Source organism: Rhipicephalus microplus, chromosome 9, assembly GCF_043290135.1.
Source record: "Rhipicephalus microplus isolate Deutch F79 chromosome 9, USDA_Rmic, whole genome shotgun sequence".
Classification (NCBI taxonomy): Eukaryota; Metazoa; Arthropoda; class Arachnida; order Ixodida; family Ixodidae; genus Rhipicephalus; species Rhipicephalus microplus.
Window position 1 is genome coordinate 91,131,839 of NC_134708.1, and position 24,160 is coordinate 91,155,998.

The 24,160-nt window shown below is 47.0% G+C and overlaps 2 protein-coding genes across 12 annotated transcripts in view; one reads left to right on the plus strand and one right to left on the minus strand.

Annotated features, from left to right (window-relative positions):
• The window catches only part of LOC142772000 (uncharacterized), a 101,415-nt gene extending 82,825 nt beyond the window's left edge, over nucleotides 1–18,590 (plus strand). For both annotated transcript variants that reach the window (XM_075874071.1, XM_075874072.1), the window contains exon 5: nucleotides 6,467–18,590. In XM_075874071.1, coding sequence (XP_075730186.1) covers nucleotides 6,467–6,624 — 158 coding nt within the window. In that variant the 3' untranslated portion in view covers nucleotides 6,625–18,590. The remainder of the gene's footprint in view (nucleotides 1–6,466) is intronic.
• The window catches only part of LOC142771998 (uncharacterized), a 371,379-nt gene that overhangs the window by 319,796 nt on the left and 27,423 nt on the right, over nucleotides 1–24,160 (minus strand). The window lies entirely within an intron of this gene.

Sequence of the window (24,160 nt, forward strand, 5' to 3'; positions counted from 1 at the left end):
GCCCAACTGGCAGTCATCCTTAACGTTATTTCTTATATACCGCTCCTCGTCTGTCAGGGCGTTTAGAGTCTTTCTATAGTGTTCAATGGTGACCTTAGTTAGCTCCTCTGTGGCGCGATCAAGAATTTTGTTCCACCGTTTCATTTCTCTTTCGCTAAATTCTGCATCGATGGTGTTACCGACAAGCGCAGCGCCATCGGAGCCGTACCCACCAGTACATATTTTCGAGGCTTTGCACGTGAAGTTCATGCCGTAGTCTTTTGTCCATAACTTTTCTAAGTTTAAGAAAATTTGGACCAGTTTATGGCCTAATTCTTCTTAAATGGACGTTGTTTGCACACTCGCGCAGCCAGTATGTCACTTTGCACAGACGTGGAGAATAGAGCCGCAAGGTACCCGGAGGTCGTACCTGGTTTGGGTTGGATCTCCATCCCGTTGTGCCTCCCGGGACGATCTGGCCTGTAGACGACATCTGTTGGCTGCTAGTGGTTGCTGCTTGCTCGTGGAAAATGTTGGCTGCTGATTTTTTCTGCTAGCGGGTGGTTGATCTGGCCACTGGTTGCTGGTAATTGTGGTACAGATGGCCGTCGATGTTGGCCCGGATTAACCTTCATCGCCGTTTCCGGTGTGTGTCTCGTAGGCGTCGTCGACAGCCGTGGCAAGGGTGATGGCGGCTGTGCACTCGATGAAGGGAGTCCCGACGGGATATGCTGGCCTGTAGAAGGGGCAGCGGCTGTTCTGTTCCCCAACCAACGGCTCCGCAAACACAACTGGTGTGCGGTGAGGCGGTTCAACTTCGAGGCTCGGGAGTTCAACCTGCGACTGCTGAGTTTGTGCCATGAGAGACAGGGCGTCTTTTTTGTGAACCATCGCATCGACGCGCTCCCGCCGTGGATCGTGCTCGCGGCTGATGGTCTGCACCCAAGCTTCGCCAGAGTGTCTATCCTGGCCTGGAACATTTACAACCTGTTTCTCGACCTACGGCGGCCATGCATCACCAACTGGCTGGACCAAGCGCCACAACCAGAGGCGGAGGCGTACGTGCTTCGGGAGACGCCGTCCTACTCCCAGGCACTGCGTCGTGACCCTCCCAATGCCACCTGTCAAGGCAGCGAAGGTAAGAAAAAGGACAAAGCTTTCCCAGAAACAGCCGCTGCTCCTTCTATGGGCCAGCATATCCCGTCGGGACCCCCCTCACCGAGTGCACAACCGCCATTACGCTTACCACGGCTGTCAACGACACCTACGAGACACACCCCGGAAACGGTGACGAAGGTCGATCCGGACAAACAATTACGACCAGCTGTACCACAATCAACAGCAACCAGTGGCACAAATCAACCACCCGCAGGCAGAAAAAATCAGCAGCCAACATTATCCAAGAGCAAGCAGCAACCACTACCAGCAAACAGCAGTTGTCTACAGGCCAGATCGCCATGGGAGGCACAACGGGATGGAGCTCCAACCCAAACCAGGTACGACCTCCGGGTACCTTGCGGCTTTATTCGCCGCGCCTATTCAAAGTGACATACTGGCTGTGCGAGTGGACAAACGACGTCCGTTTCAGATGAATCAGGCCATAGAACGGGTCCAAACTTTCTTAAACTTGGAAAAGTTATTGACAAAAGAATACGGCACGAACTTCACTTGCAAAGCCTCGAACAATATGTACTGGTGGGTACGGCTCCTAAGGGGCTGCGCTTGTCGCTAACACCATCGATGCAGAATTTTGCCAAAGGGGAAATGAAACGGTGGAACAAAATTCTTGATCGCGCCACACAGGAACTAACTAAGGACACCATTGAACACTATAGAAAGACTCTAAACGCACTGACAGACGAGGAGCGGTATATAAGAAATAACGTTAAGGATGACTGCCAGTTGGGCGTGTTGGTAATGGTTCATGATGAGACAAGCGCAAAAAATACACACACTCAGAGAGGACAAGTGCTTGTCTGTGTCCTCTCTGAGTGTGTTTATGTTTTGCGCTTGTCTCATCATGAAGAAATAACGTTCCTCTTTCAGACTGGGAAGCTAAAGAACTCAACGTATAGAGCACAAAAAACGGAAGAAACGAAAAAAACTTAAGAGGAATAAATTCGCTCGGGACAATGTGTCACAAGCTATACTCACAGCTGCTCACAGAAAAATACCAAACCAGCTCACGTTCAAAAAAGTTTGCCACCACACCCGAAAGAGCCAAACGTTATTAACCTTTCTGATAAAGAACTTAGCAAAAAAGAATTGAGTGTACTATCACGCGGACTTACATTCTCTCCTGGCAACGGAAGGTACGATGAATTGACGTTCCTAAAAGACCTAGACGGCTTCGCAAAAAATTTACGATTGGAGGAATATTTTTTCGATAAACCCCAAAAAGATAACGCACTTTTTCGAGGGGTATTCGGACGGCAATGGACCCCAGATGCCAACAGAGATTGACATCTGGATCTCTATATAGACGCTTTTCAGGAAGATGTTATACATGTGTACAAGGTGCACAAACGAAGCAATATTAACATATCAAAACGAGAAAGAGAGGCACTACTCGCGTTGAGCAACTGCGAAGATCTCGTCATTAAACCAGCAGACAAAGGAGGCGCGATTGTTGTTCTGAATAGATCGGACTACATTGAGGAAGGCAAGCGACAACTAAATAACAAACAATTCTACAAACACCTCGACTTTGAGCCTACCACCGAGCACAAAAAGATCATTGTAAAAACCCTAGAGGATCTCACACGTCAAGGCGCCATTGATTGAAAGCTTACAAAGGCACGGTACACTAGGCGCCTGGTCGTTTTTACATGCTGCCGAAGATTCACGTTCACGGAACCTATTTCCAGTTATATTGATTTTTTATTCAAAGACATACCACCCACACATGAGTCCTTCTTACGTGACACAAACCATTTCCTTCGGGAAATATCGGACGTAAAAATTCCAGGCGGTGCATTTCTCGTAACATTGAATATTAGCTCACGCTGCACAAATATCCCACATGACGATGGTGTAAGGGCGCTTGTTGAATCGTATGGCACCCACAACCCTGTCGCATATCCAAGCAAAAAAGTAATTGAAATCTTAACAAGACTTGACTCGAATTGAACAGCTTTGAATTTAACAACCAGTACTACCTTCAAATAAGCCCCAAATGGCCCCAAACTACGCTAACAAATTGATGCACCACATATAGTCCAACTTTCTTTTATTTTGTGATATCGAACCATTATTCTTTAAACGGTACCTAGATGATATTTTCATAATTTGGACACATTCGGAAAACGAGCTCCTCAACCAAGTACACCCCAGCATTTATTTCACACACTCCTACTCTCACACTGAAATAAACTACCTTGATGTATTCATTCGTGTTGACAATGGTGCGTTGGTAACTAGAGTATACAGAAAACCTACAGACAAGCAAAAACACCTGACCTTCAAAAGCTGCCACCCGCGACATTGCAATACCAGCATTCCCTATTCCCAAGGACACAGATTCTGACTACTCTGCTCCCGCACCGAGGACATCCACAAAAACAGCAAACATATGCGCGAAGTACTCCTTAATCAAGAATACCCGCCAGCTATCATCGATCACGCCATCAAAAAAGCTGAAAGTCTGGGCCGCCAGATTCTTCTCAACAACCAGGAAAATTTCGACCAACACCGCTACAAAATCTTGCTATTAACTTTCACCAGCAACCCACCAAACATAAACAAGGTCCTAAAAAACACTTTACCATATTGGAACATAGCGTGCTACTATCCAAAATTTTCACTTCTCCTTCCTGTGTGGTATACGGACGGCTGAAAAATATAAAGGATTTTTAATAAATTCAAAGATAGGCGTGAAGTCTTAAATAGGATGTCACTCTTGCGGAAAAAGCATATTCAAGGTATGCAAACACATGCAGACAACGACATTGGCGAAAGGCACCCACTCGGATTTCAAGCACATTATAAGAGGTGCACTAGACTGTGAATCAAACAACGTCATATACCTCCCAAAATGTGGGGTAAGTAACAAGCAATACGTGGGCCAGACAGACACTCCGTTTAGAATTAGATTCAACAACCTTTGGGCACATGTACGATCCTTGCGAGGCCTTCCACTTTTAAAACACAGCACATTGAAAGACCACAGCTTTGATGACATCAAGGTTACACTATTAGAAAACAATTTTCGAACAATCAGACAACGGGAACAACAGGAATCTTATTTTTTCAACGGGAATCTTATTTTATCTAGAAAATTAACACGATAAAATACGAAATATTTGAACACCCAGGCACTCTGTCAGCGTTACGACCACTAAAAGACGCAAACGCTTCTCCCTAATCAGTCCGTTCTCATTACGGCAATACTATTACCCGCTAACAAAGCTTTTAGTCTATGCATCTGACAATGTAGAAATGGTTTGCCTCTTCAAGCACAGCTGGAACGCACAGATAAGTGGTCCCGGATGTCGTACAGTCCCCCCCACCCACCTTTTTTTAACGCACATTTTCTGTTCCTTCACTGACAGGAGCCATTACATATGATGAATATCGATGGTGGCGCCTCAATCACCAGCTTTTTTATTTCTCCCGACGCCACCAGCACGCACTCGAGGCGCTTAAGCTCTCCCCATCAATTTGTCCTAAACTTCCAAGAGAAACAAGCTGCCAGCGGATTACACGGGAAGGTGAAATGCAAGAACGGCCGCACACTGCCCACTTGGGGAAGAGTGGGAGCGAGGGAGGTATTGTTGTCAATGATAGCATTGCTCGTCTACCTCCGCCCTATTCTGCTGAGATGCTCCCCCTTTCTAATTCCGCTGTGTCAGTCTTGCTTCTTTCCTCTAATTTCTATACTTCTTTAACGTTTCTCTCCCCCCGTTTTGTTGTTTCTTTTTTCTTTTTACTTTTTTTGACCTTTTCCCTCCTGTCTCGACAGGCTTTAAGAAGACAACGAACATGTGTAAATATTATTATGCCTTAAAAAAGCCAGGGATCCCGTCGAAACGTCCACAGAAGAAACAGTTATGTGAAAGCGCTTATACTTTCATATTTATAACCTTGCGGCAACCACAGTTTTTCTTCTGTATATATATATATATATATATATATATATGTGTGTGTGTGTGTGTGTGTGTGTGTGTGTGTATTTGAGATATGACAGACAGTAATGCCAAGGAATGTACAGGGGAACTTATTAGAACCAATGGACTGTGAATAAGAAGAAAGAAAAGTGGGAGAAAAAATAACCATTCGTGAGCAGGAATCGAACCTACGACCTTTGAATTACGCGTTCGATGCTCTAACCAATGAGTTACCACAGCGGCCTTCCCTCCAGCCACTTTTTTAGGTTCATATGTGAATTTAGAAGTAGGAATGACAGTCAGCGCCATCTATGAGCCAAGCGACGAGTGTGAAAACACTCTTTTATGCGCATGTTTATCGTCACGTAGCACGTGAACTTATTATGAGCGGCCACCTGATTAATAGTCCCTCGTATACAACCTAATGACACCAAGTCTGCCAGTACGAGACTCTTGTTTAATGAAATAAGGGAAAGAAGTGTATACCTAAGGGCTCGTTTTTCCGTGTTTTAACACAATAATAATGAGATCTAACAGACAGTAATGCCAAGGAATGTACAAGGGAAGTCATTAGAGCCAATGGAATGTAAATAAGAAGAAAGAAAAGTGGATGAAGAAATAACCAGCCGTGAGCAGGAATCGAACCTACGACCTTCGAATTACGCGTTCGATGCTCTAATCACTGAGCTACCACAGCGGCCTTCCCTCCATCCACTTTTTTGGGTGTATATGTGAATTTAGAAGTAGGAGTGACACGCAGCGCCATCTATAAGCCAAGTGACGAGTGTGAAAACACTCTGTTATGCGGATGTTTGGCTTCACGTAGCATTAATCAGCTGGCCGCTGATAATAAGTTTACGTGCTATGTTACGCCAAACTTGCGCATGAAAGAGTGTTTTCACACTCGTCGCTTGGCTTATAGATGGCGCTGACTGCCACTCCTACTTCTAAATTCACATATAAACCCCAAAAAGTGGATGGAGGGAAGGCCAATGTGGTAGCTCAGTGGTTAGAGCAGCGAACGCGTAATTCGAAGGTCGTAGGTTCGATTCCTGCTCACGGCTGGTTATTTTTTCATCCACTTTTCTTTCTACCTATTTACATTCCATTGGTTCTAATGACTTCCTCGTACATTCCTTGGCAACACTGTCTGTTAGATCTGATTATAATTGTGTTAAAACACGGAAAAACGAGCCCTTAGGTATACACTTCTTTCCCTTATATATTTATATATATATATATATATATATATATATATATATATATATATATGTGTGTGTGTGTGTGTGTGTGTGTGTGTGTTGTGTGTAGTGAGCATTTGATAATTCAGCAGCACGGCTATAGTTTTGCTAACGCGGCTTTTTCTGGCTTTTTTTCTCTAGGGAACGAATACTACTACGACCTCCGCGTGACAGATACGTTCGTGCGTGTAAGACCCCTTCCCGGTTGTCGAAACTATTTTAATCACGCCATAGGACGTCTGCCCTCGTTCTACGCTTACAATCCCCGATGTCATTGGCTATTGGGACAGGAAAGTTAAGAGTATGAATTCCGTTACAAGAATAATTTTTGTAACCTTAAAATAAACGACTGTTACACAAATCCTATGTATTAGTGCCAATGAATTTTGTTGAGGTTCCTTTTTCACACAGTGGCGTGATAGTTTATATGTGTATATATCAGCATTTTGGCGACTTGATCCTGCCCAAAATTGAATCATACACCTAGATTACTGGGCCCGCTTGCCAGTGTAACCCATGGACATTCTAATCAACCAACTCTCAACACGTTAATGACTGCGCTGGTGATAAGGAAAGAGGTTCACCAGATGGTCTCTATGACCAGGTTGTCTTTAGGCCTATTTGAATTTGTTTTCTTTGTGGCAGTAGTATCAACGAGATGTTAGTAAATCACGCCGCATCTGGTGGCTCAGAATGTACGCCTATGTGCATCGTTTGTTTCAGGATCGTCTGCATACCCATGTTGGTTGTCAAAGATCGGCATTGTTTTGAAAGTGGTACGCTTGCAGCGCAGCTGTCAGAAGTACTGAAGTATAGATAGAGTAAAGATTGAACGTTTCACGGACAGAGGTGCATCGCTATAACCTGTTTCCGCGTTGCCGAAAAGATGCTCGCCATAATTTGCAGTGCTTCTTGCTCCTGTCTAATTGAAAGACAAGCGAGCTAGCGTACTCGTTTCCCCTTCGGCGTGAACAGTGCAGTATACCTAGTTTAGGTATACACGTTCAATAGGTTGAAGCCGACTACCTCTCCGCTAGCTTATTTGATGGTGCCGGCTAATAGTAACATTCACGCAGTTGTATTCTTTCTCTTTCAAGTTATGCCCTCCTGTTTCACGCTTTACAGTCGTAATTCTGAGATGACATGATAATCAAAGTTTATGGCATTTTAAGCTGATAAAAAGATCGCCATTCCTTTCAAGTGAGTGGCCATCTCTTCTCCATTTCCAAGCCAGCAAGAACTAAATTGGCCTCTACCTTACATACACTTTCTAAATTCTACAGCGTCTAAAGCATTGAAGAATCAGTGTTCTTCTTTGCCGCTAAGATGCGAATCGAATCACCACTGTTTTTCAAGCACTACTTGCTGTTTTCAATAAAAAGTGTTGAAATAGACGCCAGTAAGTCCAATCGTTGCTACTGGGCAAGTTTGCACACAGTCGGAGGGTAGCCATTTTATATTGCGTGCAGATGAACTAAAGTGCCACTTTTGACGTGAGAAGACTTTATTTCACATTTCGTGCCGGCATGGACCAATCCATCTTTGGTAGTGCCATTCTTCCTCCGCTGTGCAGGATGGCACGAGTGGAGCATATTGCGGTCTGTGGCGATGGAGAATTATTTTTCTAGGAATCGAAATGTGGTACTGCATTCAGCAATTAGCACACATTTACGAGAGCTGCGAGCCCTCCGTTCTTTCAGTGAACATTTATCGCGTCCAATTTGCGCACAGTATTGTTTGTTAAAGTGTCCCTCTATTGACCACCACCAAGTAAGTGACGTTAAATCGGGGTCGTGATATTTATAAAACTTAAGTGTTGTACTTGTAATAGTGTGGAAACGTCAGTCACACTACTTCAGATACACCCAAGTATCAAAACTTCTTGTGTCGTACGTATGCATTCTGAATCACAAAGTGGCCTTGCGCATTTACATCATTGCATTCTGTGCGTTCTCTAACCATGTATCCTGCAATTATTGCCAAAGTGATGCAGTCCAGGCAGATCACAAAAAATATGCCTAACTATGGACTTAATCGCGCTTAAGGTAATGAATTTTCTAAATTTTCAGAAGTACCTCTGCGCCTATTTCTTCCATTCGATACTTCAAGTACTCGAGAACGACTGAAAAGACGATTGCATCTAAAAGCAGCTTATCACTGACACATCTTCCTTATTCCAGGCACTGTAGAGCAGCAGTGAGTGGCCTGAAAGGTATTTTTTGTGTGTTCGTTTTAGCCAAGTGACCGAAGATGCATCTACTCTCTGTGTATATTCAGCGCATCAGCAAAGAACAATTATCTACAATTCGAAAGGAAATAATCTTGCAGAAATCTCGTACATAGATCATTGACTTGCGTCCCGTCGCCTCCCCAGTTTGTGGTCTGACGTAACCAAGACACTTACGACAGAACAGACAGATCAGTTTTCTCGAAAAAGAAGCACACATAAGGTGCGATGAAGTGCCTAAGAAAACTAATTTTCATAGTTAAAATAGCATAACGCTTCACTGCTTAATGTGTAATGTGATTACATTATCATCAAAGTATATAGTGCAACCGCCGTTCGAGGTGTGCTGACATCAGTATTATGAATGGTCGTTTAGTAAAGCTGCTTGAAGCATTGACTTGACTCTGTGGCGGTTGGGTTTGTCCTGACGTTCCCAACGGGGAGAGTCGTGCACCTCAGGTCTGTCATTAGAGCTTCGTATCAACCCATCCATTCATCCACCTATAGTAGGTAGTTAGTTTGTCATTCAGAAGGCTTGGGTTGAAATCTGACCTGAGCTTCCCACTTCATTCACTTTCATGGTCAAAATTAGCCCTTCGATAACGCCGTCAATGGTGGCACAAGATTTTGAGCAACATGGCTTCTTAACAATGATGCCTTAAGATTATTAAAGTCCGTGCTAATATACACTTTAAATCATTTGGGCCATGCCAGTGTACTGGACGAGTCGTGGCATGGTGGTATGGGCCACACGTGACTAGTGTAAGCATTTCATGACGTACGCTACAGGATGTTTATTTATTTACATCAAGACCTCCACGTTGTGTTTGGCATATATTCGCGTCTTTCTGCGCCTAGTTTGTTTCATACGATGTTGAGCTTGAGACCAGAAGAGCGCCAAGAGCTAGGCGCGTAGACAGACAGACTGATATTATCGAAGTGTCTTTCGTTCTCTACGAAATACTTTGCATTTAGTAACCGCAGTAATAAGCAACGTTCGTTTGCTATAATGAAAAGAAAAAACACAATCGCGACAGCACCCATTGAAAGGCGACTTTGAAGAGCTACAAAGAAATCCTCATCAAGGTAGACAAATGCAATTGGGCCAGAACGTTTGTAGCGAAAAGTCGTGTTATCTAACGCATGGATGCATTCAAGGTTATGTGATGCTTACTAAACATTATCTGTACAAATAATTGATTTCTCTTCCTTCCTTTTACTGTACGTGAGTAAACGGTAATTGTCAGGAAGGAGGCAGAGGGCGCCTCCGTACCCTCAACTTCATGAGAGCATTTCAAGAAGAGAAAGCAGAAAAAAAAGACGGCCCGATGTGAGTGTCATCAAGGAAGCACAAAAAGTTCGCTCTAAACGCTAGCGTATCGGAGTGTATATGCTGGTATAGCCGGTGATCGTCCGGCCACAGTTTTTCTTCACACAGCCGCTCTGAAAGTTTGACCTAATTTATCAGTAAAAAGTGGTAGCGAAATTGCCCGATCAGTTGGTGGTGAAAAGGTTGGCCCATACAATTCACAAACAGTTCGTAGCCACGAGATTTGCATTAGGAGCAGCTTCGGTGGCAATGTGCGCGAAAGCAATGCGTCATCATGTTCACGGCGTCCAGTGATTCAGCATTACTGACCTGTGATTTTTTGTGACGTGTTCATGACGTGGACGAAAGGAGCAGATTCGATGTTCAAATGAAGCTGTATATTCGACTGAAATTGTGGTTGGTAAATGGCGAATTAGATTACAGCAGCACACTAGCACTGACAGCGGTGAACAGAGCGTCGGTCGTCGATCAACTATACAAGCCGCAAAGCGCGTCACCATTTACATATGTACCGTCGAATGTTCCAGCGTTATCACTTATTGTCGCGCAGAATCTCCAATATTCTGAAGTGTTCGCGTAGTGAACCTTATTTTAAGAGAACGATCAACAATAATCGCGAACCTCTGCGAAAATTAAGGTGCAGTTTGCGAGGGGAATTCCTGACAGGCTTTGTGGGTGAAAACAGAATGAAACAAAAGTGAACATAAAAACGCGCGTTGCATTGTGACCTTCTGCAAGAGCCTCCTTCCGACGCCTAAAAGAGGACACGTGGAAATATGCAAGAACAACAAAAATAACAACCATAAATCAAGAAAGTATAACAACTAGGGCCAAGGTTCACGTAATGAATGACAATAATACAGATACGACAAAAAAGTACAGCCCTTAAATTTATTCACGCCCGTGAAAAAGCTTTACGCGCAAGACATGAACATCTTCAGGTCACGCGGGCCGCCGTAGAGAGTTCGCGATGTGGTCGGGGACAACCTCATAGTCGAGTGTGCCAAGCCGTTCAATTACCTCGTATGATTCCTATGACTGTCGTATGATTCCTATGACTGACTTAGGCTATGTTGGCGCATCTGCGTTCATTACCAAGCGTGGCTGCCGGGATGGTACTTCACGAAGCTCTGTCGCAGATTGTAACAGCAGTGGTTGGCCATCTGCTGACTTTTGTTGCGCAGGCAGGTGAGTTAATAAGATTTTGCAGCACACTGAAGGTATATGTTGACGTTGAGGTTCGCTTCCTCATCGGCATGCTTGCAGCATGGCGTCCAGCATCAGGGACGAATTTCTTCCGTAGACCAACTTGTATGGCATCACCTGCGACGTTTCCTCGACGACCGTGGTGCATGCGAAGGTCATGAACAGAAGGGTGGCATCTCATGTCTTGTGTTCGACGTCCACGCACATGATCAGTATGTCGGATATGGTGTTGTTAAGGCTCTCGGCTTAGGTCCTTTGTTGGTGGGGGGTAAGCGGTGGTGCGGAGATGGCTTATCTGGCTATGTTTCAAGATCGACTGAATCAAATCAGCCGTAAAGGCCATACCTTTCTTGGGGATGAGAACCTCTGGGGTGCCACGACGAAGGACATTGCTCTCATTGAAGAACTTCGTTGCCTCTGTGGCACTGCCTTTAGGTAGGGTCATTGTTTCGGCGTAGGAGATGGGGTAGTCAGTAGCAACGTCGAACCATATTTTTCCGCAGTTCGATGTCGAAAGCGGCCTCAGTAGGTCCATTGAGATTTCTTGAAATGGTAGGCGAGGTGGTTCGCTCGGCTGAAGAAAGGCTGCTGAAGCTGTCAGTGGTCTCTAGTGTCACTGGCAGTGTCGGCATGACCTCAAGTTACGAGCGACGTCGGCGGAAAGACGTGGCCAGCAATACTTCTAGAGTATTCGCACGAGCGTGCGGGAAAAAAAACTTAGGTGGCCAGCTGTTCGGTCGCCGTGCAAGGCCTGAAGAATTTCAGGTCGCATTATCGAAGGTACAATGACAAGGCAGCTGTCTTGGGCCAGAGAAAAGTTCTTATGGATGACGTTATTTTCAAGTCAAATGATGCCGGTCTCCGCCTGAATACTTTCGGGACGATGGTAGTGTGGCCCCTAGTGGTATTTCTCTGGGCCTCTCAGTTCCGGGTCGGCTCGCTATCGCTCGGCTAAGTCAACATCACTCATTGTTGCCACAAAGAATGCATCATCTTGGTGGTTACACTGTAGGGAATTGACGAAGGCGTGAGACAGGCAGTCGGTACAGAGTGTTTCCTTCCGGACTTGTATGTAGCAGTAATGTCAAATTTTGGAAGCCTTAGGCTCCACAGTACGAGACGACCTGAAGGGTCCTTCAAGATAGCTAGTCAGCACAAGGCGTAGTGGTCGCTGACCACTTTTAAAGGCCTGCCACAAAGGTAAGAGCGATACTTTGTAGCTGCCCATATGATGAAAAGGCTCTGCTTTTGTACTGCGGAATAGTTGGTCTCGGTTTTGAAAAAGTCACAACTTTGCCACAACGGAGAAGCAATGAACGCAATAGCAACAATTTGAAAGGTCACGCGCACAAGACAAGCAGATCGAAACGTGCCCCCGCGTTTCTCGCGCACAAATTACGCAGGAAACGTACTCACAGGTACGGATGCACGCGACTAAGCGTCTCATTTGTTACTTCGCTGAGTCGGAAAAGCGCGCGCTTTTCGCGAACGAACCCTGCAATGATTGCAGTGACTTTTGTGCGCCAGGTCACTACAGCAGAGTCGTTCCACGTAAAGCCCGAGGCCAGCAAAGGCATACGACCCTTCCCTCCTCACCAACGCGAGATAAGGGCGCGCGAGAAGCGTTGGTCCCCTTCTCTAAGCCGGGCAAACTACGCGTAGGAGACAAGAGCGGGGGCCGCTGCACGATGTGGCAACGTGTGCTTATTGCGCCATCCTTCTGGTAATGCTGAAAACACTCCAGCGGTAAATTCTATAAAAAGCTTGCCGTTTGCACGGTGAAGAAAGTCTTTTGGGGTAGCTCAGTGGTTAACGCCTGGCTTTCACGACGCAGAGGTCCCACATTTGATACCGCGTGCCAGATTGCTTTTTTTCTGATACTTTTCTTCTTGCGTTTGCATATATATATATATATATATATATATATATATATATAGTTCACTCCGACAAAGGCAGGCCCACTTGCCGAAACGATAGTAAAACTAGTGTTTTTTCGCACGTTTCTCGACCTCTTTTTCTACCGAATATATATATATATATATATATATATATATATATATATATATATACGGTGCATTCCGCTGACGTTGACGCCGGCAGCAGAATCCAGTCGAGAGTGTCCATATCATTGCTATCGCAATAATAACGACCGGCAAGCATAACAGGATAACGTTTCCAGGCCTCAGTCCTTTGCACAAGACCGGCGCGAAGTACTACGCTGCTTGCGTCGGCATGTACTTCTGTATCGGCGTATTCGCCGAAACGGGAAAGTATCTGTGGTGTCTGCAGGCGTAGTTTAGGTACCTGAAAAGCTTCCTTTTGTGCCGCTTGCCACATGAATTGCACATTAATTTTCATGGGGCGAGATAGCCTTTCGGCTATTTAGGAAAGTCTCCAGGCAGTCAGAAGGAGCACGAATTAGCAAAGACTGAGGACCGCGATTTGGAGTGCCAGCAGCTGTTAGTGACCGAGGCAGATGATTAAAGTCTAGAATCTTCTACTATCTCTCACGGCTTTTGGGTATTGACCTCCAGCGCATAGTATTCTATTATCATCAAGAAATAGGCCTGTTGGTGCGTTCTCACTGGTAAATAAAAGTAGTCCTAATAACACTGAAAAATAAAGCGTCTCCTTGACTCTTGTACATTTAAGTATGACAAGTACATGTAAATACTATCTTCAATTTGCTGCAGCACAGTTAGGCTATATGACACTTCATTTTGGTTACCTGTTGACTTCATAAGCCAGCAGCTTTTTCAAAAAAACAAGTTTGGTAGCCCATCCAATGTAAAACTCTGCAAATATGTGTTGAAGACAATTTGTCTTCTGACGCCGAGGCCTAACTCAACACATAAATCGCACCGTTTAAAATATTTACAAACTGCCACAGAAATTTTCCTCGAACAGACGCAATTCGTAAAACACTGTAACTACTATACACTGTTTTTATGACCGAGCAAGAGGACAAGCATTGTTCAATACATCTGGGCATGTTTGATTGATATGTGGGATTTAACGTCCTAAAACCACTATATGATTTTGAGAGACGCTGTATTGGAGGGCTCCGGAAATTTCGACCACCTCGGGTTCCTCAACCTGCACCCAAATCTGAGCACACGGGCCTGCAGCAGGTTCGCCTCTATCAAAAATGCAGCCGCCGCAGCCGAGATTCGATCACGCGACCTGCGGGTTAGCATCCGAGTACCTTAGGCACTAGACCACCGCGGCGGGGCGTCCGCACTGTGGAGAAGAAATTTTTTTGATCGAAATACTCAAGTCCACCTATGTACAGAACACCACGAAAGATACCATCCTTCCTGTATTGTTTCAAGCCTTCACCCTTACTTTCACAATGCTGTCTAGAACAAACAACATCATTTACGCTGGTCTGATCAAGACTCGGTTTATAGGGCGTGGAGAGTGGGACCGACGAGTGTTGGCGTGCCGAGGCAGCGACGATGACGAGGTCAACAGAGGCAATTGCAGGGCAAGTGCTTGAGTGCACCACAGATTCAAAAAACCTCACTTCGCATTGGCATTCCAATAAAGCAGTTGGTTTTGGGGACCTATGTAACTGCATTGTTCTTCTCCTGCCCCTCGCTACAGGTGCTTTGTTTGGACCTATATTTAGCTGAAGATTAAGCCATAAATTTTAACACTAAATAAATACTTAAGAATTTGACAATGGCATTCGGATAAATAGTATTGCAAGCGTACACAATATTTTTATGGCACTACAGAATGGCTGTTTGTTCACATCTTTACATTAATTTTGTTCCGTGTGCTCACTGTATTTCAATATGTTGCCATTTACCATCTGGTGGTAAATGGAAACACAAATGGTATTGACTTCGATTATCGATGTTCTACGAGGGCACGCATATGAATACAAAGCAAAAGCAATGTAACAGCCACCTAAAACTGTTATCAGTCCGAAGAATTGACAAACATAAGAAGGTACTTTGGTTCCTGCTATTACGCATGTCACCCTAACTTTTCCGCTGCTTGATAATTTTAGAAAGAGGGTAGCTTGATTTAACATGAATATATCGTGCCGAATCAACGCAAGCTTCAGTATTTCACAAGGTAAAGTGGTTTATTCGATGATTTGCTCTATGAGAGCAATCATTCTCAATATGTGCAACGCCACTATGCAACGCCACTTTGCGACCAAGTCCTTAATGGGTCGCAACTACCCATGCCTAGGAATACACAAGTTTAAAATTCTTAATGATGGGCGCGATGTGACGCAATGATATATCAAGTTTTAATTCTTATTGGAGGTCCCCCATTAGATAAATCACGAAGATTTTATAAGTTACAACCTGAAGGTACAAAGCATATGGCGGTGCTTCATTCACTTAAATAGCAGGCTTCGATAACATTGACCACATTGTGATAGTGAGTGGTTGAGTGAGTTTGAACGTAATTGGGGTCCTGGTAGAAAGAAAGCGGCGCAGAAATCCCTGCCAATCAATACGGTGGCACCACCCATGCCGGGCTCGGTACACAGAGTCCTTCGGCGATGGATCTGACAGGGATGTTCCATGCACGAAAATTTTCCTATATAGGGGAATTTTCACCTCCCATTTTGAGCCAAAGCAAGAAAGGATATCTTTTTGATATTGCAGTAAATATCGGAATTGTTAAATACTGCTATGACAACCGATGATTATTGGTCACATTGCGCCTTGAACTGCCCTATTCAGTTCTGGTGCATGCACCACAAAAGCATAGATTTTGAGATTTATTTCTGATATTTACGCGGAGTGACTTGTAGTTCACAATTGGCGTTAGAATTGAAGCCGACAATGTCCAGTGTACTGACAGTATTGAAATAATAAATTAATGCTTTTGTTATACAGCAGTGAAGGGGCTAGGCATAATTTCCAAAGTCGCCAGTATACGTGAGACACGTATGATTATAGTATGTGCATGCGTGGCTGGCAATAGAAATCAGTAGTATGGCGCAAGAAATTTTGCTTGCAATTGTGTCAATGTATGCAGAAAAAAATACCCGAGATAGGCAGTTTTCTTGTCTGACTGGTGATTAATTGATATGCGAGGTCTAACATCCCAAAACCACCATATTATTATGAAAAACGCCGTAGGGGAGAGCTCCGGAAATTTCGACCACCTGAGGTTCTTAAACGTGCGCTCAAATCTGAGCACATGGGCCTAGAGCATTTCTGCCTCCATCGGAAATGCAGCCGCTGCAGCCGGGATTCAATACCGCGGCCTGCGGGTGAGCGGCCGAATACCTTAGCCACGAGTCTGCCGCTGTCTGTGATTGCTTGAGCTCTGTTGAGCTTTGTGTGAGGAGAAGGAAAGGTTCAACATTCTAACCTGTGATGATAACTGAGATCTCGGTATGACACGAGTGGGTCTTTGTGGTCGAGGTTCCAGGAGTCTGCATTAAAGCGAGGGGGCATATCGCCGACGTAGAAAGTGAGTTACTGCGCCAGTTGGTCTGCCAGCTCAATTTGGTTGCAGCCAGAATATCCGAAAATGTTGTCCATGTGAGCCGAAAATCATGTGATTTGTGGGGACAGTAATGCCCCCCCCCCTTTGTGGTTGACGAGCCTGTTAACAACTATAGATGCCTTCGAAGAGACTAGGGCCACCGAAAAATGTCTTGTAGCTGTTAGGCAGTCAGTGTAAATGGCAGAAGCCCCCGTGCAGCTTTCAAGAGATGCTGCAATGGCCATTTCCTCTCCTTCATGGGCAAAGTTGATAAGTACCCCAGATTCATTGACGACTCAGCCACGGGCGTCCACCACGGAGACTGCATAGGCACCTCTATTCTAATGACTTGCAGCATCATAAAAGAAAGCCTGCGTGTTGTCGCACGTTAATTTGGCGAGTATTATTTTGGCTCTCGCTTTTCTTCTTCCTTTTTTGAGGTTTGCCTTTCGGATGTATATTCCAAGGAATCAGATCAACGGCTATTGCTTCCGTGCCGTTTCTGCAACGTTGAGATTTCTGTGGGGGCATGAACAGGGGCTGAATCCTGTCTTCCAAGAAAACGTCGTGGCCTGCCCTTGAGAGTGCGAGAAGACTAACTTTCGCGTGTTGCTGTGCCTCAAAGGGTTAGGTAGCAATATTGTGAAGGCCCGATTTCGATAGTAAAATGACAAAAAACGGAAGATGCAATACTGTCGCAAAAGTTCCGCTGCTCATAATATAAGTTCCTGGCTGTTTTGTGATATGAGAAACGGTACCGCGGTTAGAGTTTACCTGTAACAAATCAGTTAAATAAAATACAGCAAGAAGCGTACCTTGGCGATAAATACTGCTTCGCGACGACTAGGATGTTTTTTTGAGACCGGTGCTGTACTTAATTGAAAGTTTAGGCATGCTACGTTCATATTCATTCAGCACAAATTGCGTCAAAGTATAGAGTTCTTTTGTAAGTCATTCTTAAAAGAGAGGCTTTTTTGGAATAATTTCCTTGTTGAATTCGGATAAAAGTACTACCTTAATGGTAAACGCGTATACATCACATATACTGGGTAAATTCTCCCACATCTTATATAGGTTCAATGAAAAATGGGAAACCCTAAAGCTTTGCCTATGAAAGTTGACCGTGATAGTGACATGCTTTTCCCAGTGCCTATTTCAAACACTCTGTATGTGAGATCCTCTCTAATTTGCTATGCCCCATATTTGTGGCCTTAAGGGTGCAGTAAGGTGTGACGTTTGTAGTGGGTTGCTGCTCTAAACATTGTTAAGGCGTTTAATAGCCGGTCCACAGCGAGCAAGCACAATGGCGACAGTAACGGCCAAGCACGGGCTCTCAGTGCGAGCGGCGTCCTTGTTGGGTAGCCCCACTAGAAGGTACTCAAGAGTTCGACCCATTTCATAGTTCGGAGGCTTCGCTACAATTACCCCGGGGTCGAAGAGGGAGCCGCCTGGCGACCTAACAGCTTGTTATTATGAGCGGGTCATAATAAGCCTTCAGGCGCTCCACGTTGACGATGTCTCGCCCACGACGGCGCATGTCCGAAGATTGTTCAACGGGTTCGATCAGATAGTTGACGGGTGAGGTGCACTCGATGACACGGCAGGGGCCTTCGTATTTGGGACGTAGTTTGGAAGAGAGGCCAGCGGCAGAGGTCGGGATCGAGAGCCATACAAGCGCACCAGGAAGGAACGTGGGCTCAGAAGTGGTGCTGGCATCACGGATACTCTTCTGCCGCTCTTGCTCTTGCGTCGTAAAAGTCTTGGCAAGCTCGCGACACTCTTCAGCAAGCCTGGCTGTCTCGGAAATAGGTGTACAATCAGATGGATCCGGCGTGTACGGAAGTATTGTGTCCATGGTGTGCGACGGGTGCCTTCCGTACAGCAAGTAGAAAGGTGAAAAACCAGTCGTGCTCTGAGGGGCGGTGTTGTAGGCGTAGGTGACGAAGGGCAGTATATTATCCCAATTAGTGTGGTTGGCAGCGACGTACATAGAAAGCATGTCGCCGAGAGTGCGGTTAAAGCGTTCGGTGAGGCCATTCGTCTGTGGGTGGTAAGCAGTAGTTTTGCGGTGGACAGAATGGCACTCCGTCAGAATGGCTTCGACGACTTCCGACAAGAAGACACGGCCTCGATCACTGAGAAGCTCTTGGGGTGGTCCGTGGCGCAGTATAAATCGATGCAGCAGGAAGGACGCAACATCGCGCGCAGCAGCCTCAGGGAGAGCGGCGGTTTCGGCGTATCGCGTTAAATGGTCAACGGCAACTATGGCCCAGTGGTTACCAGCCGACGTCAGAGGAAGTGGTCCATACAAATCGATACCTACGCGCCCAAAGGGACGTTCAGGGCAAGGTAACGGTTGTAGACTGGCGTGCGACATGTGAGCTGACGGTTTACGGCGTTGGCAAGTGAGGCAAGAGCGAACGAACTGCTGCACATAGCGGTACATCCCGCGCCAGAAGTAGCGTTGTCGAATGCGATGGTAGGTTTTGAATACCCCAGAGTGCGCGCATTGCGGATCAGAATGGAAGGATTCACATATCTCTGACCGCAGACTGCGGGGTATCACGAGTAACCACTGCCGGCCGTCGGCGTCGTAATTGCGTCGGTGTAGAAGGCCGTCACGAATGGCGAAATGGCGAGCTTGACGACGCAATGCACGCGTGGATGGCGTTGCGGATGGATCAGAGAGCAAGTCGATCAGCGGGCCGATCCAATTATCCTTTCGCTGTTCGGTAGCGATTATGTCAACGTCAATGGCAGAAACACCAGCCGAGGATACTGAGCAGAGCACATCACCTTCAGGCAGAGGGGAGCGCGAGAGGGCGTCGGCATCAGCATGCTGGCGTCCATTGCGGTACAGCACGCGGATGTCGTAGTCTTGTAAACGAAGAGCCCAACGGGCGAGACGGCCTGAGGGATCCTTCAATGATGAAAGCCAGCATAGTGCATGATGGTCGGTGACGACATCGAATGGGCGACCATACAAATACGGTCGAAACTTTGTAAGAGCCCAGACGATCGCCAGGCACTCTTTCTCCGTGACGGTGTAGTTTGTCTCAGCTCTCGTGAGCGTACGGCTTGCATATGCTACGACATATTCAGGGAATCCGGGTTTGCGCTGCGCCAGGACAGCGCCGAGGCCTACACCGCTGGCGTCTGTGTGCACCTCCGTCGGGGCCGTAGGGTCGTAGTGGCGTAGAATGGGAGGAGACGTCAGCAAATGGCGGAGCTTCGCGAACGCGTCGTCGCGCTCAGACGACCACGAATTGAGGGGCCCGTTACTTCCAAGGAGCTTCGTCAGCGGTGATATAATTGTAGCAATGTTTCGTATGAAGCGTCGGAGGTAAGAGCACAGGCCCACGAAACTACGCAGTTCTTTGACGGACGCAGGTTTGGGGAATTCAGCCACGGCCCGAAGCTTGGCTGGGTCAGGAAAAATGCCATTCTTAGACACGACGTACCCTAGGATGGTGGGTTGCCATGCTGCAAAGCGGCACTTCTTCAGATTTAGTTGCAAGCCGGCATTGCTCACACGTGCGAAAACTTCTTTCAGACGTTGGAGATGCGTGGAGAAATCTGAGGCGAACACAACAACGTCATCGAGGTAACACTAGCACGTGTGCCATTCCAACTTGCGCAGAACGGTGTCCATCATGCGCTCAAAGGTCCCAGGTGCATTACATAGACCAAACGGCATGACGTTGAATTCGTACAAGCCGTCGGGTGTGATGAACGCAGTCTTCGGTCGAGCGTCATCAGCCTTGGGTACTTGCCAGTACCCCGAGCGCAGATCGAGCGAAGAAAAAAATTCGGCTCCGTGAAGGCTGTCAATTGCGTCATCGATGCACGGCAGTGGGTAAACATCCTTGCGAGTGATCTTAATGAGCCGTCTGTAGTCCACACAGAACCGCACATAACCATCCTTCTTCACGACAAGAACAACAGGAGACGCCCATGGACTGTCCAAGGGCCGAATAACGTCGCGTCTGAGCATATCATCAACCTGCTCGTTAATTTCCCGACGTTCAGCAGGCGACACGCGGTAGGGACGTTGCCGTAATGGTGGATGGGCACCAGTGTCGATACGATGCGTAACAGCGGACGCACGACCGAGAGAACTTCGCCCGACATCGAAAGAAGAACGATATTCTCGCAACAGGTTCAGAAGCTGGGAACGCTGTACCGACGTGAGGTTGTCATCAATGCAAGGGCCAAATACATCAGGAGATGACGAATCAGAAGTGGAAACAGCACTGATGGTACGCAAATTGGGACAACGCGAGTCATCAGGTACGTCCAGGACTTGTGCGTTATCCACTGGTTCCACTCTGCCGAGACATTCCCCTCGAACCAAGGTAACAGTGTACGGGAATGGGTTGGTCACGAAAATAGAGGCGTTGCCCTGGGTGATTTGCACGGTCGCGAAAGGTACTAGCAACCCTTTCCTTCGGCAAGCACGGTCGGATGGCGAAACGAGTGCAATTGTGTCGGAGAGTCCAGCGCAGTAGACAGATACACCCATCGTGGAGCTTGGAGGCACTATGGTATCGTCGTTCACGAGAATCTTGCTCACTTTCGAAGAACTGTCTTCCGGCGTCAAATGCGAGAAGGGGGAGAGTTCAATTTCGGCGGCGGCACAATGGATGACGGCGTCGTTGCGGGAGAGAAAATCCCACCCCAGGATGACGTCATGAGAGCATGCGGGAATGATGATGAATTGGGCGACATACAGAACGTCCTGAACGACAACGCGAGCTGTGCACCCTGCTGTAGGATGGATACGATGCAAACCGGCGGTACGAAGGGACAATCCAGAAATTGGCGTCGTCACTTTACGAAGCAAGCGGCAAAATTTTTCGTCCATAACGGATACTGCAGCTCCTGTGTCAATAAGAGCAGATGCGTGAACACCGTCCACAAGCACGTCAATGACATTACATGGGCGGCTCTGAGGGCTTTCACAATGCGATAGCATCGCAGTCCTTGCCTCGGGGACTGCGACGACTAGTTTTCCCGCTCGTGAGCAGCTGAACTTGGCCGCATGGGGGACGGGGAACGACGTCGTGGAGACGGTGACCTACGAGAAGATGAAGCTAGGCGAGTTGGCGGTGGCATAGACGGCGTTTCCTCGTGATAGGTACGCCTAATCTGGCCAGCAACAGGCGACGAGATATGGGGCGTCTGTACGCGAGTGCAATAACGTGCTACGTGGCCGGCGTAACCGCAGGCAAAGCAAATGGGCCGGTTGTCGGATGTGCGCCATCGGTTCGCCGGGGTAGGTCTTGTCCATGACGCAAGAGCCGATGGACGGAACGGTGGCTGGAAAGGCTGCAGGGGGTGCTGGAGCTGAGTCTGAGAGGTCACGTCAACATACGTAGCCGGCATACCCGCTGCAAAGGATGGAGGTCGTGCGGCAGCTTCGGCGTAAGTCAGTGGGGCGGGCGCTTGAACGACTGGAGGCGGCCTGGCGACCACTTGGGCGTAATAAATAAACTTGGGGGTACAGGAGCCGGAAGCTGTTGTGGGTGGTACGCAGGCATAACCTCCGCTATTTCCTGCTCAATCGCTCGGCGGATGGGGGGGAAAATGGTAGTGGCCGATTGTTGAGCAGCCGGTGGGTGGGCGAAGGGCAGGAGAGAGAACTGCCGTGCGATTTCCTCACGTATGAAGGACTTGAGGTCTGCCAGCAGTGCCACCTGGTCACAGCTCGCCTCCAAGCCTGCAAGCCCTGCATCTCGTGGTGTGGAGCGACGGGTCATCGAACGCTGCCGGCGGAGCTCCTCGTAGCTCTGGCACAGCGTGATGACCTCAGCTACTGTGCCTGGGTTTTTGGCCAGCAGCATCGTGAAGGCATCATCGGCAATGCCCTTCATGACGTTCCGGATCTTGTCTGATTCGGACATGCTGTCGTTGCATTTCTTGCATAGGTCCAAGACGTCTTCAATGTAGCTGGTGAATGATTCACCGGCCTGCTGAGCGCGTTCGCGTAAGCGCTGCTCGGCTTGCAGCTTACGAACGGCAGGGCGGCCAAAAACGTTGGTGATAGCGGTCTTAAAATCGGACCAGGTTGCGAAATCAGACGCGTGGTTGTTATACCACATGCCGGCCACACCCGCGAGGTAGAAAACCAGGTTGCCGAGTTTACCTGCCTCGTCCCAATGATTGGGGACGCTGACGCGTTCGTACATGACGAGCCAGTCCTCGACGTCGGTGCCATCCGCGCCGGTGAAGACAGGTGGGTCGCGGATGCGGGGGACACCGGAACATGGCGTCGGCGCAGGAGGAAGCGTTTGCTGGGCGGCGTCTTGTTGCATGGTTGAAGGCACGGTACGGGATCTAAGCTCCAAGGGCATCGAATGTGAACCGAAGATGTTTGAAGGGCACAGCACTCTCCACCAAAATGTTAAGGCGTTTAATAGCCGGTCCACAGCGAGCAAGCACAATGGCGACAGTAACGGCCAAGCACGGGCTCTCAGTGCGAGCGGCGTCCTTGTTGGGTAGCCCCACTAGAAGGTACTCAAGAGTTCGACCCATTTCATAGTTCGGAGGCTTCGCTACAACATAAGTATTTATAGTAATCCATGTCGTTTACTTCCGATGGCAATGTACACTTTCAGCACGCATTATTATCACAATACTTATGTTGTATTGCGAAGCATATATACAGCGCCTGTGTTTAAAAATCATTAAAGTTACCTTCCCTGCTTTTCTAAGCAGATGAATTTAATTTCAATCCACAAGATATGCATAGCTGTGTGTTCTAACCCCCACTTGCGACGCAAATGACTCGGGTTCAATCCCCATGCATACCCAGAAGTGTTCTTTGAGTTTACTTGCATATTTCTCAATTTTTTGTCACGCGAAAATGCTCTATATTTGTGTCAGACAGAGATGATAAATTTTGCACACAAACAATGACACCGACACCAATGCCGACGCCCGAATCGCTGCAAAACGAGCTCTTTAATGCTGTCGGAGTAAAAAAAAGGAGGCCACAGCTGCTCAAACAAACTGATATGGGCAACTTCAATTTCCTTAGTCATATGAAAAACTGTCATAATAGAGCAGGAGTGTATTGCAAAAATTGGGTCAATTCAACTGCAAGCAACTTTTACAAAAAAAAATAAAAATAAAATGCGAGACTTAGCCAAACAAACGACTGCGAAGCGAAGGCTGGAAGCCGAAGGCACCGAGAACGAGAAAACACCGAGAAATAAATACCAAGAAATGAGAAATGCGATGGTGGCTGTGGTAAGGCGCGAAGCGATAGAAGCCCTACGCAAACGACGACTCAGTCCGAAGATTCATGAGAGGTCCGAACTTTTAGTGGGAGAGCAAAATTTCGTCTCTGCAGTTTGAACATCCGTGTTGTGTCTGCAACTGTCCGAGGATTACCTCGAACCTTGAAGAGCGCAAAATAAGCACAGAAACAATCAAGAACTACCTAAACATTCCTAGCGGCAACCCGGAACCAACATAGAAACTACCTGCGTTACCTAGCTGCTGCCTAGATAGATTATAAAAGCAGCCATATTAGAATTGAATCGAATTGAATGAGTTTATTACGCAACAACTTTGCGAGCAAAGCAGGCAAAAAAAGCTGCGCTTA